Consider the following 15,804-nt stretch of genomic DNA (forward strand, 5'->3'; position numbering starts at 1 on the left):
CAAAATGAGGAGCAGAGGGGTGGGGAGATGGTCAGTTACAGTTGCAATGTGTAAAGCTACAGCCATTAAGATGGCCACACATGTAGGAAGTGACAGAATTGGAATGTAACTCAAATTTCAGAGCTTTCAATGTTAAAGTCCTGGTTTCTTCTATTTACTGTAGTGTGACTCCAGTGGTTTACCTGCCTGAGGAAAAATATGAGTTCATTTCAGAAGGTATAGGAGAAATCATTTTAAATTTATTTTAATAGTTAGGTTGGGTATTATTGTAGTTTAGTACAAGTTAGAAATAAAATACAATTAATTGATGGAACCCGTGATTTCATAAATATAGTTACTTAGAACAATAGTTCTCAAAAAAAATTTGATGTTTGGTCCTACCCTAGATCATTAAATCAGGATTTCTATCCCACAAATTACATAAAAGTTCTTATAGCTTGCACTGAAACCATTAGGGTAGGCTGGGATATTTTTTTGAAAAGCATTTTAAGTGAAAATCATGAAATAAATAATATCATAGTATCTACACACATAAGGTAAAAAATCATAAAGGGGCTATGCCATAATTTTAATGGAATATGTTTTATCCTTCAGAACTTGAATTTTTATTATTATTTGTGATCTTGTGTCTGCACTTTTTATTGTGCAGCAAGTACCAGTTTCCTTAAGTCAGGAACTCACTCAGCCAGATGAGCAACTGAAATTTGCTAAATATTGCAGTAGGTCAGCTGGGCATGGTAGCACTCACCTGTAATCCCAGTGAGTTAGGAGACTGAGGCAGGAGAATCACTAGTTTGAAGCCTGCAATTTATTGAGATCCTAAACAACTTACCAAGACACTGTCTCAAATGAAAAAGGGCAGGGAGTATAGCTCAGTGGTAAAGTATCCCTGAGTTCAATCCTCAGTACTTAAAAAAAAAGAAAAATTGACTCTATCATGGTTAGCTCCTGATCTATGAGACAACACATATTTCAAACAACAACAGAAAAGCAGAGATACCCAACAAAAACAGTGAATGGGGTGATTATGACAAGAGCAAAGCTAATTATTTGGGCATACTCAAGTGGGGATTAAAAAAATAAGAGTTTGGGGGTATTGCATGCTAAAAGTAACTGGTTATATTTGAGAGTTAGTCAATATGACCATGTTAGTCTGTTTCCCATTGCTGTAACAAAATACCTGTAACAAAAAAAAAAAAAAAGAAAGGTTTATTTTGGCCCACTATCTTAGAGATTTCAGTCCAAGGTTGGTTGGCCCTATTTCTTTTGGACCTGTGGTAAAGCAGCTCATCATGGACTGGAGCATGTGATGGAGGATACTGTTCTCTTCATGGTAGCCAGGAAATAAAAGAAAGCAAGGAAAATGCTGGCACCCCACAATTCCCTTCAAGTGTACACCCTCAGTAAACTAAAACTTCCCACTAGGTCCCACCTCTTAAAAGTTTACACTTTTTGACAACCTTTCTCCATTCCCACTGACTTGATCTTCAAACAGATATGAAAAAAAGATACAAAGAATCTATAACATGTTCCTGGGTAAGTGAATGACAAGTGACATTTTTCATTTGTTTGTTCTTTTATTCATCATATCTTCTTTCATGCAACAAGCATTTATTGAGCCCTTACTGTGAACCAAGTCCTTTTTGCTTTTAACTATAGACAGAAATTTCCTTAGTGATCACGCACCTTCGCTACATTATGACCAAGGAAATCTTGCAGTTACATCCATTGTAATAAAACTGGATAATGCATATGACTGTTCATTCTCCAGTCGCTACACAGCCAGACTCTGGTGGGATGAAGAGGGTGGCTCCAAAGGCAGAAGATGGGATGCTAAGGCACTTTTCAGCCACATCTGAGAGTCACAGATAAGTTGTGTGAGAAAACTCTAGAGACATTCCTGTGTGAAATGGAGGAAATAAAACCCATCCTGAGGCACTGGAAAAGGTACCTGAGCCCCCTTTCCTCTACTCTTTCATCTGTTAAATGGGGATAATGATACTTTGTGTTTACCTACCTTAGAGAGGCATTATCAGGTCTATTTAAAGGCTCTTCCCATGAAAGCTGCTGTGTAATTACCAAGAACAGCTATGATAAAGAAACCTAAATACGACAGCAAATCAGCTGGAACAAATTCTCAAGGGAGTTTACTTCTCTGGAAAATTTTAAGAACAGAGTAGCAACTCTCCTTTGGTGAGCCCCAGGTATCAGTGTGGCTGGAAGTTCAGGGAAGGCTAGCTGACTTTTTGAGGTCTCCTCCTGGCCAAGGACTCAGGATCTTCCTCTATACTTTTTCCCTATGCTGTAAGCAATTTCCTTTTGAAGTTTCTTTTTCAAGTTTTTTTTTTTTTTTTTCAGATCTTGACTCACAAATTGTTTTGTACCTGAAATGAATTTCAAGCAGGGCATTTACCTATGAGAGGAGAGAGGAGAGAGAGAGAGAGAGAGAGAGAGAGAGAGAGAGAGAGAGAGAGAGAGAGAGAGAGAGAGAGAGAGAAAGAGAAAAGAGAGGGAAAAGAAGGAGGTTTACATCATTTTATAGATGATGGGTAATGGAGGATTTGCCAGTGGTTTTTAAGAAGAGGATCATTAATGTTAGACTTCGCTAAAATGTATTGACAAAATATGTGGGGTAGCTGGATGCCGAGATGCCACCCATAATCACAGTGACTCAGGAGGCTGAATCAGGAGGATTGCAAGTTCAAGGCCAGTCTTGGTAAGTGAGTGAGACCCTGTTACAAAATTAAAAAAAAAAAAAAAAGAAAGAGAAGGACCAGGAATGTAGCTCAGTGGTCAATAGTACAAAGCCCTGGGTTCAATTTTAAAAAAAAAAAAAGTAGAAAAAATAGATTAAATAGGCATAGAAAGCAGGGACACCATCATTATGCACTTGAGAGAGCCATCCCAGTCAGAGCAGGCTGATGGCAGCTTGATTGGAATGAAGAGAGAGATTTAAGAAGTCCTGCAGCTATTGAATTCACAGAATGGAGCGGCATACCCTACAGTTTAGTGAGGTTGTGGAGATGACCTTACTTGAAAGATCTGGCAGCCCAGAGAGTGAATGGTTTGAATTTGTCAGTGAAGTCGGGATCAATACAGTTGCAGGAAGCCCAGGGCTTTTAGATTTTTGTTAAACTTAATTATACATATTCAGGCTGTTTATAATCAGTGTAACATATGATATCTAAAAGGCTTCAAAGCCATCAAAATTCCAAAATTCCAATGATTGTTTCCAAATGAGAGCATTGTAAGGTTAATAATTGTGCATTATAATAATGGCTCTCATTTGTCAATGGATTACTATGGGAACTTCGTAAATATTTTCCATATGTAGCCTAGATGTCATTAGGGCTTCCCAGACCCAATAGGCACAAATGTCTCCAATCCAATGGCTTGAGGAAATCTAAAACCCATTGCTATGGACTAAATGTTTATGTCCTTCCCTCTCAAGATTCATATGTGATGCCCTAATCCCCAGTGGAACAGAACCTGGATATGGGACCTTTGGGGGGATAGTTAGGTCATGAGGGTATGCCCTTGCAAGGGATCAGTGTCCTCATGAGATAGGAAAGAGCTTGTTATCTCCTCCTACCATGTCAGCACATAAATAGGAAGCTGGCCCTATCCAGGAACTAAATCTGCTGGCACTCTGATCTTGTATTTCCCAGCCTTCAAAAACTATGAAAAACAAATGTCCATTGCTTACACCACCCAGTCCGAGGTAATTTTGTTACAGCAGCCTAAACTGACTCACACACCTCTCCTCCTCTCTGTGAACTGGTGGAGACGTGTTTCCTTGACTTTTCCTGCCTCCCAGATCACTCTCATACATCGCTGACATGCTACCAGACATGAAATTGCCCATTAATGCTTTTATAAAATACTCAGCCATCATGAGTTTGGTTGAGGGCTCTGAAACTGCAAGGTCATGGGAAAGAGCCATAACTTGTTAAAATCTTCCCCAGCCTCTCCCTACTGGATGGCATTGAAAGCATCAAGGCTTTTTCTCTTTTCACTGGGTAGAGATACTCATCTTTCAAGGTCTCAGCAGCACAAAGGACCTGAGTCTAGAAGATGACTTTGGTCACAAGTAGTAACCACTTACTTGCCCATTACACCTTAATGACTTCATGAAACCTCACAACATTCTTCTAAGATTATTCCCACTTTACAGATGAGCAACTAAGGCTATGAGTCATCCCAAGGATAAAAGCACAACTAGTGGTAGAAAGAGAGTTTACATCCAGGTCTGACTGACTCCTAACTTGAAATTGACTTGAATTTTGAAAGATGTTGTAATGATTATCTACTCTGGTTTACTTTGCCTCTTTAAAACTACTGTTTTTCTATTAATTTTTTGTTTCCAAAAAAGAAGGCCATTTATAGGGAATTATAAAGTAAAAATCTCAGTGATTTAGTATCATTTCAGAGAGAATGAGTTAGGATCATTAGAAAAATATCTAAACACAGGAAATACAATTCTTTATAATTTTTTAATTTAATTTTATTTGTATTCTTTTTAGATATGCATAACATTAGGATTCATTTTGACATAAAAGCATGGAATACAATTTGCTCTAATGCAATACTTCCCCTCTTCTTTCACTCTTCCCTATCCTGTTCCCTTCCCTCGATTCTACTAATTTTTTGCTACTTACTTATAGGATTTTTTTAATTAGTGCTATGTGCCTTTATTATTTTCAAGCAATAAAATATGAATGGGGATATAGGCCACCTCCCTGATAAATCTTGCAAATTGCACAAAGGAATGGCTAGTACTGATGGTGACACTGACGATGACATTGCTGCTGCTGAGAACTAGCTTTGGGTTAGCTCTGATTTAAATGTTCTGCATGTGATATTTCTTTTAATCCTAAAAATTAAAAACATCTATGTCTTAGGACTATTGTTTCCCTATTTTCTAAACAAGATTAAATAGGGACAAAGAGATGGGCTAAAACTCACTCACCTCAGAAGAGATGAAGCTAGGCATCTTACTTTAGCTCTGAAGGTTGCACCCTTGACAGGTAGGAACCTTCTTGCCTAAAACCAGGGTGCCTTCATAGATGTCCGGAGGAAGAGGGGATTCAATGCCATGAAGAACAGGGGATTCAGGCCTTGTTCTCACTATGATCATGAATGCTTACAACAATATCTGGAACACAGAGCTCAATTAACAATTTCTAAGTAATAAATGAAGTGAAACAAAATGTCGAAATCAGGAGAGAACATAAAAACCTTAAAAATACCTATTTGTTCAGAGCTGTTGGAAATACTTTAGTTAGAGGAAATACAAGATAGGAAAATTTTGGCTTGAAAACATTGCTTTTTTTAAAAAAATTCATGTTTGTAATTAGTTAGAAGCAAAACGGGTACCTAATACTGCTTTGTGATTCCCTTAAAAGACTACAATGATTTTAAGAGACTGTAAAATGAAAAAAAAATGTATTTGTCATCTATCATATCACATGTGTTTCAATGTGTATAATTTTGACCTTCACATTTTCAAAGGAACTGAGATAGTCTAAAGTGTACTAAAAGGCAGTGGCCAGGATAGTGAGGGAAATTTAAGTTTTTCAGAGAGAAATGTGAGTTTTCAACATGGAGAAGAGGATATTTGGCAAGTATCTCCAACATTTGAATTTCTGCATGCTTCTCTGGGGACACATAGGTAGGTTATTCAGCCCAGCACATGCAGAAAAAAAAAAAAAAATCGAATTCAACTACCCAACGACCTTCAATAATAGAGTGAAAAACTAAGATCCATTTCATTATAAACTTCAAAACTCTATTATCTTTAATAATAGAGTACAAAACTAAGGTTTTGTAAAACTAAGGTTCATTTCATTATAAACTTGTATATATAGATAAAGACTACTACTTATAAATTCTTAGCAGAATTTCTATGTTATACAGAGAACTGGAAAAAGTTAGTGAGTGGCTCCAGGTCCAGCAATGTGTTAGAATCAACTGGAAGTTTGTGGGACAATTTTAAAGCCTCCTCCCACTGAATCATAATCTTTGAGCATTGGAAACTGACAATCTATCAAAAACTTTAAAATTTTAATCCCCTTAGATGACTCTAGTGAATTGCCAAAGTTGGACATCACTGAACTGGAATACCACAGTTTTTCCCCTCTAACTCTGTGATTTGATAATTCTTACAGCATTGTGGAAGAACTTCATCTATAAATGAATGAGAATTATCTGTAGTCTGTAAAGTGAATATAGTCTAACCCTACATAGGAATCTCTAAAGTGCCTGCTAACCAGTTGATTTCTTAAATAGATTAAAATTCCTTCTTGCCATCTAGTGAATGAAAACTTTCTTCATGTATCATGGAAAGGATAACTTTATCTGGCCTCTTTCCCAACTATTAAGGTTCCAAATCACTGAAATATAAATAAATGAGATTTTACCATATCTAAACACCAGTATGATGAAAAATTTGTTTACACCAGGAGGTTTTAGGTCATCCTTCAATCATTCATCCCCGGAACCAAAGTAGGTATGCTCCTGAGCATACATGCACACATGCGCACAGACACCCAAATGTGACACTTGGTAAATGTTGGGCAATTACTGAGATGGAACAAAGGAGACCTTCAAATTCCATCGCCATTTTAACCTTATATTTTTGGATCTAAAAAAATCTAAGAACTCAAGTCAAAGGCATACAAATAATATTACTGATCATGCTGTACTCAGCTTCAAGTTTAAATTTCTCTAATTTCTTATCTTCTAAATACATTACTTTGGTCCCAGTGGTGCTAAAATGAGGAATGAGAGCAATATTTTTAAAGTAATAAAAAGCTATGAAAAGTACATATTAATTTTAACTAAATTGATTCCCTATATAAAGAACATATGTTGCCCTATGAAGGAGCTCTAATTATGGCAAGAAGGCTACATTTGTAGATTTTGCCTAATCTAAAATTAAACCTGTAAAGCTCTGCTGGAATTATTTAGGAAAAGAATAACGGAAACCCCCTTCAACACAGTTAGATTTTCTTAATTTTATTTTTTCAATTCACGTGCTATTGTTTCACGGTATGTTCAGATTGAAGTTCACACATAGCAAATAAATGGCATGATAATCAGAGGTTCGATATCCAATACACATTCATTATTATCTGTCATTATTGTCATTGTCGCTATTATAATTGTGTATGGTAAAAAGAATGAAAGCTTTTCCACGGGAATTATTCACGTGTATTACTTTCTAGGAGTAATTGAATAGTTGACGTTGCATTTTTGTCAAAGTAAAATATGGAATGGTTTTTCTCATTTGTATTTTTCTTCAGCAAGAAGAAATGTGGAATAATCTCTGTTGGGTTCCTTTTTCTTTGGATCCAGGGTCTCATAGTTTCATGCAATGCTAAAATGTATGTGATTTAAATGACAACTATGGGAACTTTCTCACTCCTCTGTAAAATGACCTGCCACGTTACGGGCTGTTTTGAGAGTCAGTAGGGAAAACGGCAAGAAAACCTCTCAAGTGTGTTTCGCTGTCTATGTGTTCTTCCTTCTGTATCACGAACTTCCCACAAGCTTTGTCCTATTAGAGGTTTCTGTGTGGTTCACCCTCACACAATACAGCTTGAAGCTTTATTTAGAATTAAATAATATAAATGCTGGTTTGGACAATTGTGTAACACAGGCTTTTGAGACAAAAGACTCCAAGTAAAATGCCGTAACAAATTGGATGATGATATAATACTGCAAAAAATTGGGGATGTGTCTTTAGTTACTAAGAAGGCCATCATAATGCACTCGAAGCACGGACCCTTTACAGAAAACACAACCCATGAGGGTAGGTGGGAGTTCCTTTTCTTCCATAAAATCTACCACATTCCCTGCAGAGACCCACGTGGTTTAGGGATTTGTTGTAGTTATGTGGGGTCTTGCTGTGCTGCTAGGCTAGCCAGCCTGGTAGCATCATGTCATTGCTACCAGGGAGGAGGTGCTTACCATTGACAAACTATACAGTGGCTTCTGTGTTGAAGGCCTCAGGCCAGTTTGCAGAGGACAGATGGAAATGGCTGGCTTTTTAGGCAGAGAGGGCAAAGACTCAAGATCCTCTTCTCATCCACAAATAAGGGCAGCAAATCACCAGTGAGATTGGTCCAAGGAAGCCAGTTTTATCAACTACTGATACAAACTTATAAACATACTTGAGCCACGTGCTTACGTCCTTGTCATTCATCGAGTACATTTTGAAGCAGTACATTTATTTATGAATTAAAACAGATACTATTAGGATGTTTTTGTCACGATCAGCACTTCAGTGAGTCCTTTTCTCTGTGTCAATCCTGCCCATCTTGTTCTTCTACCTCCTATCTGCAGTCTGGCCACATGTACACATGTGATGTCAGGCAGTTGCAGAATCATGACTTCAGGTGAACAGGTCCGTCTACACATGATAACTTACTGCACCTAAAAGGACTGTTTGCTTTCACTTTGACTTGCCTTACAAAGCAGTTGATTATTTGGACTAAAAATGATAACAAAAGAAACAGCTATATATCAATCCCGTGAGCATGCATTTATGAAATTATATGGCACATGAATTACAGGTGAATTGTTTCCACCCAGTCACTGAAATTCTCAATGTATGGAGTCTTTGCTGTTTTACTGTTTTTGTTTGCCAACCAGCAGTCTATAGGGCATATGGGTGCAGGTCAAGGGCACATTAAATTCAAAAAAGTTGGGTTGGTTGGTTAGTTCATTTGCTTGTTTTTCTTTACGCTCGACTCTTATCCACAGCTTGGCAAAATTAACATTGTAAGCTCCTATGGCATTAGTCATTCTTCTTTAAGTACAGCTCCCTCTATCGAGGAGTCTGGAACATAGGAGTTTCTCCAGAAGATATTTTCCTAGTGAGACATACACAATGCATTCAGTGGCACCAGAGTTTCATTATAGGAATTCTCTAGTTCCTTTTCTTCATATGGAAATGTTTCATTAACTGTATTAAGTTAACTCTCTGAATGTTAGGTTCTTAACCAACAAACAGTGCTTCTCCACGGGGCCTATTTCGCCAAGCATCCTTGAATCGGAAGGGGCTGAATAGGTAATAATAGATTCAGAGCCACACTATGGGTTGTGATCATATGTAAGAGGAACCCTTTTGTATTTATTGACTTTTTCCTTCAATCATGGTTGTTCTGTTTCTCCCACCACCACCTTGAGCCTTTCAGGTAAATGAAAAGTTCAATTATATGTAAAGTGACTGTTAAATCAGCAGGCCCCTTGTGGGGGTCTGGGCCTCCTCTCCCTGCTTCAGTGGCACGTGTGCTCAATCCATTACTATTCCTGAGGGTTGTACATCCATCAGGTCGCCTCGCCGGCCAGGGTGCATCTTATAGCTTTTACTGCATATGAGACATTGCAGGCCTGTTCTCAGGAACTGCCAGGCAGACTGGGAATCACAGTCACGGTTAATAGCAGCGAATTGCCAGCTCTTGATGGGTGGGTAGTCACTCCTTTCAGTGGTTGCCCCCTGGGGGAGAAGGTAGAAAAACAGAGGGAGGGAATTAGAGTGACTTTGCACAGTTGAGCAGGTTCATGCCGCTGGATCAGTGGCAAGCATTGGCAGGGCTCCACTCTGGGGAGGCTCACAGCAACATCCCAGTCTCATTTTTACCAATTGGAGCTTCTGTATCGCCAGTGGTGCACAGGGGGAGAGCAGAGGGGAGGGCGAGCTGGGAGTGGGGGAGAGGGGATGGAGGCAGAAGTCTAAGCTAAATTAAACAAATGGGGAAAAAAAAAAGTTCATGTTCAAACTGGTTAACCCATCCTAGTTAGTCCTGTGCTACTAATTGTACCAGACTGGTTTTGGAAGTTGCCTGAGTGATTAAAGAGTTGGCTCACAAACTCTCTGCATAACCTTAATTTTTTCAAGGTTCTTTGAGTGGAGAATGGCTTATAATAATGATTTTGACTAATACGATTTTTGACATGCAACTTTAATGCTTAACCTTAGTACCACTCCAGAGCATTCCATGTGTACTCAGCTGTAAAGAGTGATGATTTAAAGGGATAATATAAGAAAAAGGTCGTTCTAGAATGAACCTCTAACAAATTGCATAAAGGGAGCTTATTATTCCATGAGTATAGGGATATGCAGTTCTTCTGATCATTTTTCTGCTTGGTTCAAAAAAAAAAAAAACTGTTGAGACATGAATGGGAAAAGAAACAGGAAAAAAATGAAATAGAAATCTGCAAGCAAGGAACATTCTTTTGATGGTTATGATTTCGTTGCCACTAAAAAGACTCTACAATAATGTGGTTATTCATCTCCTCTTTTGTTTTGGGTGAAGAATTCGCTCTAACAAGAAAATGCTGTTATTGGTTGGAGGGTTGCCACCCGGACCTGACCGGCTCCCCAGCAATTTGGTTCAGTATTACGACGATGAAAAGAAGACATGGAAAATACTCACAAGTGAGTGACTTATTTATTTACTCACCTATTTATTTCAGGTTAGAGCTGTCTTGATGAATTGGAAAACATGGTTAATCAAATTAGACATTTTATTGATTTGTTACCCTGCAGAGGTTTATTTACGTATCATGGGGGATTTAGAGTAAAAGACTAAATTAACATTGCAGAGGTGGCCAATTTGGTAGTTGAATAGGCCTAAATTAAAACTGGCCTCAAATCACTGTACTGGTTTATGTTTCTGTGTGTTGGGAAAGACAGGGGAAGTAGCGATCTTCCCCTAAAATTTCTTCTTCTTCTTTTTTTTTTTTTTTTGGTTGATTGAAAAATGAAAGGTTGGTTAACAGCACTGGTAAGTTTTCTCTCCTTAAAATGGTTGCTGAGTTTACTGTTGCTGTAACAAACATACATTTTGCTTTTTAGACATTTTTGCTCTTTAATCAGTCTGTGGAACCAGGTCTTTAGAGAAATGCCCCCTCAGATGCTCCACAGCTTGGATGGACAGATATATTCATGGCCTGGCCCAGATGCATTAAATTGCACTTGCAAACTTCCAGCCAAGAGTCTCCTCCTCCCCTCCTGAAAGGGTGATTGTGTTTTACAGCAAACCTCTTGCCTTGGGCACTGAGATTTGGAACTTATTGTTATATCGGTTATGATTCCCAGTCTGACTCAGTCATGGAATCAAAAATCATCGTTTCTTGAGTGCAGCAGGCTGTGTGCACCAGTCCCCTCGTGGGCACAGTGGCTGCACTGGTCAATAAAACTAAATTTTAACTGTCAAAATTGCCCAGAGCTGTATAGATAAAATAATAAATGAGCAATTTTGATCCATAAATCAAAGCCATACATTTAAGACCAACAAAAGTAAAAGTCAGATTTTCTTATTGCATGTTCTTTTAAGCAGTTAGATATTTTACCAGAGTATTTTTAAAAATAATTCCCTTTGCTCTTCCTGAAAGCCCTTTTCAAATGATAGAAACAGGGCCAGAGTTTGCCCAAAAGAGCAGAAGAAGAGGTGCTAAGACTTGTGAGGTGGTGCTTGTGATAATACATTTCGGAGCTGGCTCACCCCAACAAAACCTGCAGTATCATCATCCGGGAATTGCAACAATCGTGCTCCCTGACACCACTGAACTATGATTCTAGTAAAGAAGTGGTGGAATAGTAATGGTGAGATTAAGATGAAGGAAGGAAAAATAAGTTAGAGATTTCTAAAGATATTTGTTCTTCTTTGGATGAAAATACCATTAATAGTGGTTTAAACATCTGAGTGAATGATCAAGCTGTATTTTAAAGATTCATCAGAAATGAAAACTAATGTAAAACCAAAGAATCAATTTGGGAACATTTGATCAATAGAGAAAGCCTACATAGAATGATCCGTGGAGACTAGGAGGAGGAGAGAAAAAAAAATGAAGGACAGAATATTCTCAGGGAGAGATAAGAGAAGAAAAAAATGGGCATAAGGGACAGGGAGATATTAGACCCTACTACTAAATGACATTAATTTGCAAACTCACCTGTTTTTCCAAATATACCAAACTTCATCCAATTTGCTACTTATTTGAAGTCCTCTAGTAAAGGCAAAAAGATTGATTAATAATACCTATGGGAAGTCTTATGTTCATTTTGAACCTTGGTCACATATAGATTGATCATCAAACTTCTTGCACAAACTAGGAGACTTGTGAGCATGGGAAGTGGGATCTACTAATTAGGCCAGGTCAACACTTATAGACTGGAATAGATGGTCACCCCATTGCCTGATTTAACTTCCTACTTTGGTATAGTAAGAGCAGATGAACTCTGCATCCTGGATCAAGCCCAGGTCTCTGACTTTGAGCAAGTCATAAATATATTCTGAGTCCTAGTTTCTTTATTTTGTCAGTCTTTGAATATTTTTTAAATGACATTGCATTTATAAATCATCTATCATGTAGCACACACTCAATAAATTGTAGATACTTTTGCTCTTATTTTAATACCACTGCCAATATTAGCACAGGACTGTATCTTTATACCTTAGAAGCATCAGTCAGCCCAAGCCCTTTGTACAAAGAGGAAAAAGATAACTCTGTAATGGAAATGACACTTGTACCCAGTGCTCCAGAGGAGAGAGCCTATTATCCACAGTTTTCATATGTCAGATGTTATAATCTACAGATTAGGAAGTAAGCATAAATGGGGGTCTTGGCTCATCTCACCAGATTTGAAATGAAAGGAAATAAATCAGTATAAATATAGAAAAGTTCTTATAATAGAAATATATTTAAAGATTTTGGAATGTACTTCTATACTCAAACTCAGAGCTTTGAAATAAATTTCTATTCTTCTTATACTCTTCATCTCACTAGGACTTGAACTTCAAAAAATTGAGTTTATTTCCTGCTAGGCTGTGACTACATGGCCCCAAGTGAAGGCTTATTTTTTTGTATTTGTTGAAAAAAAAAGTAGGCATTTTAATCTGGATAATTTCTGTTATTGGTAGTTTGTATTTTTTAAGTAAGGCCTTTATTTGGCCAAGTTGAAGGAAGTCAGGTAAATGACACAATTTCATACTATTTGGGCCACATAATCATAAATAAAGAAATGTTTCTCATCAAATAAGAAAATACCCAACTGCACCCAAAATCCAATCAAACGTTAGGGATTTCCAAACTTCCCACTGCCCTTCTTGCCTCAAAAGGGCTAAATTAATTTATTAGGGAGGTAAAGTTGATGGTTGAAGGTAGGAGATGGCCTGCCAGTTTGGGGTCTGTTTATTTATTGAATGAATGTCTCCATACAAACTAACAAATTAACTAACAGACACCTAACACCTGAGGTTGGGTGGCGCTTCTGAACCTTAGCCTGCCGTGTCTGTTTTGCTTGAGCAAACATTTCTCAGCACCTCTGACAGACAGGTTCCTCTTTAAGAGATGCCATTCTACAAGCAGAAGCACAAGCACCTGCTTAGGGGTGCCACAGTATTTACACATGTTATATCACACAGAAGAATTAAAAGGATACAACTGACACTAGGATTGCTGTATGTATACACATGGATGTATAACCAATGTGATCCTACAATCTGTACACGTGGAAAAATGAGAATTCATACCCTATTTGAATCAAATGTATGATATGTCAAGATCTTGAGCAACTAATAAAAAAAAAGGACTTTGGAAACACTACGTAAGGCGGAAACACTTCAGTAATAATACATTGAACAAGTAGAGGTAAGTGAGAAGGAAAAAGTGGTTCTGTATAACATAAAGAAAACATAATTCAAATAGTTAACCAGTCAATGGTTTGATCCCCTCAAACAGCAAAGGGACAATTATTCTCACTAAAAAGACTGTTTTGGTGACATACTGGCACCAAGTGCATTTTTATTTTCCTTTTTAAAATAATCATTTAATATGATGTGGTAGAATTGATGTTTAAGAATGGTGACAGAGCCCCCCCAGCCTCTATTGGAAAAAGCCTTGAGAAATAACATGTAAAAGTGACTGTAAAGCCCCTTTGTCAATGTGAAGTGTTCAGTAATCACAATAAAATTGGGCATTGTTGTTCTCTTGCCTGTTAATAATCAAAGGGAAGTTGAGACGCACTTTCGTTCATTTTTATTTTACAGTACTGCTTTTCTTGCATTTCTCACTCCTGCATGCAGTCTGCCGTTTCGTTCTTAACTTATTAGAAAGCAATATAGGAGACATGAATAATAAAATGGTCAACACAAGAAATATGCCTTCTGCACTTTGCAGGCCCTCAGTCCTCTGCTTAAAGATCACACAAAACAATCCACATTGACACCGTGTACTTCTAGGACAGATTTCTTACATCCCCCAATTTTTATGAAGTCCACAGGTAGATGCACTCTACATTTCTCCCCATGGGATATCACTGAAGGTCTCTTTATTCCATTTATATTCCCAGTTGATTTATGTCTTTACTGATGGGTGTAGGTATTTTCCAGGAACTACCTTCCTTTTTTCTATGTTTCAGGTAAGAGATTTTATTTATCAGGTGCTCCTTTGTTGCTTTCCTTAAGCAACGATAGAAAAAAGACTTAAAAATACTGATTTATTCTTCCAGGTGCCAATCATGGCTTCCCCTTAATCACATGACCACAAAAGCTATGGAGCTCCTTCTGATCCCTCCCACTTCCTTCTATTAGATGCAAGGGAAGTGCCCTTTGTTCCTCTTCCTTTCAGTTCATTTGCTCTACTGTTTGTGTGTTTTCCAATCATGGTATACTGGCTTCCTATGTTGTCTCCTGGCCCATGAAGGACACTTCACTTGATCCCATTCATGCAGAAAGGGTCCTGGGGCAGATTGTCATCTTTTAGAAAAGCCACAAAGATCAGAAAGTTTGTGGACTTTCATACATGTTTTTAAAAATATACTTCCCATAAGTGTCAAAGAAATAGTAATGAAAAAACCTCATATAAGATAATAAACTTCAGTTGTGAAAAATAAATACAGACTTGATCATATTCAATATCTGAGCAATGGAGAATGGTTTAATTGCTGATTATTCAAGGAATAAGGGACCTAGAAGTTGACGCATTTGACTGGACTTCTTTCCGTGGTTCTTCTGTTTCTTGATTTCAGCCCACTTTTGCTCTTTGAGGATATATCGGGAGGAAAGTCAAGTTAGTCAAAAGCTAATGATCATTTCTCATGGTTGTTTGTTCTCAAAGAAATAAAAAGTAAGTTCAATGGAAGGGTTGTACCTGTGAGATTCCTTTATTCATATTATGTATATTGCTAAGAATCCAAACCCCAAAAATTATTTAATGTAACTTTTAGACAGGTAGGTAAAATTTGTAAACAGTACATTCCTCGTTGCAGGAGAACCTGAAGAAACAATGAAGTACTTCCAGAATGACTCTGAAAATGCCTGGAGAGAATTTAGTCTGACTTACAGACCTCATTCCTTCATGGAGCAAGCAATTATTGAATACCCACTCTGTTGGATGGAAGGGTAGAATATGAATATGACTGTCTCTCCTCTCAATCACCTAAGGAGGCAATTATAATACAGGAAGCTAAGAGATAGACAAGAAAATACCAAGGTACAATGAGAGCAAAAATGGGCCCCTAACCTAAACACAGGAGGTTAGGAAGTTCTCTTAGAAATGATTTTCTTAAACAGGGCATACCACACACCTGTAATACCAGCTACACACAAGGCTGAAACAGGTGGGTGGCAACTTCAAAACCAGCCTCTGCAATTTAGGAGATCCTGCCTCAAAAAAAAAAAAAAAAAAAAAAAAAACCTAAAAAGGTATGGCGGTGTAGTTCAGTGGCAGAGTCTGCTTGCCCAGCATGTGAGAAGTCCTGGGTTCAACGCCTAGCACTGAAAATAAAATGAC

The 15,804-nt window shown here is 37.8% G+C and overlaps 1 protein-coding gene across 1 annotated transcript in view; it reads left to right on the forward strand.

Annotated features, from left to right (window-relative positions):
* Klhl14 (kelch like family member 14) overlaps window positions 1-15,804 on the forward strand; it is a 92,034-nt gene that overhangs the window by 18,772 nt on the left and 57,458 nt on the right. Inside the window, exon 2 of the mRNA XM_076837244.2 lies at window positions 10,323-10,444. Coding sequence (XP_076693359.1) covers window positions 10,323-10,444 — 122 coding nt within the window. The remainder of the gene's footprint in view (window positions 1-10,322; window positions 10,445-15,804) is intronic.

The sequence above is a fragment of the Callospermophilus lateralis genome, chromosome 17, assembly GCF_048772815.1.
Source record: "Callospermophilus lateralis isolate mCalLat2 chromosome 17, mCalLat2.hap1, whole genome shotgun sequence".
Classification (NCBI taxonomy): domain Eukaryota; kingdom Metazoa; phylum Chordata; class Mammalia; order Rodentia; family Sciuridae; genus Callospermophilus; species Callospermophilus lateralis.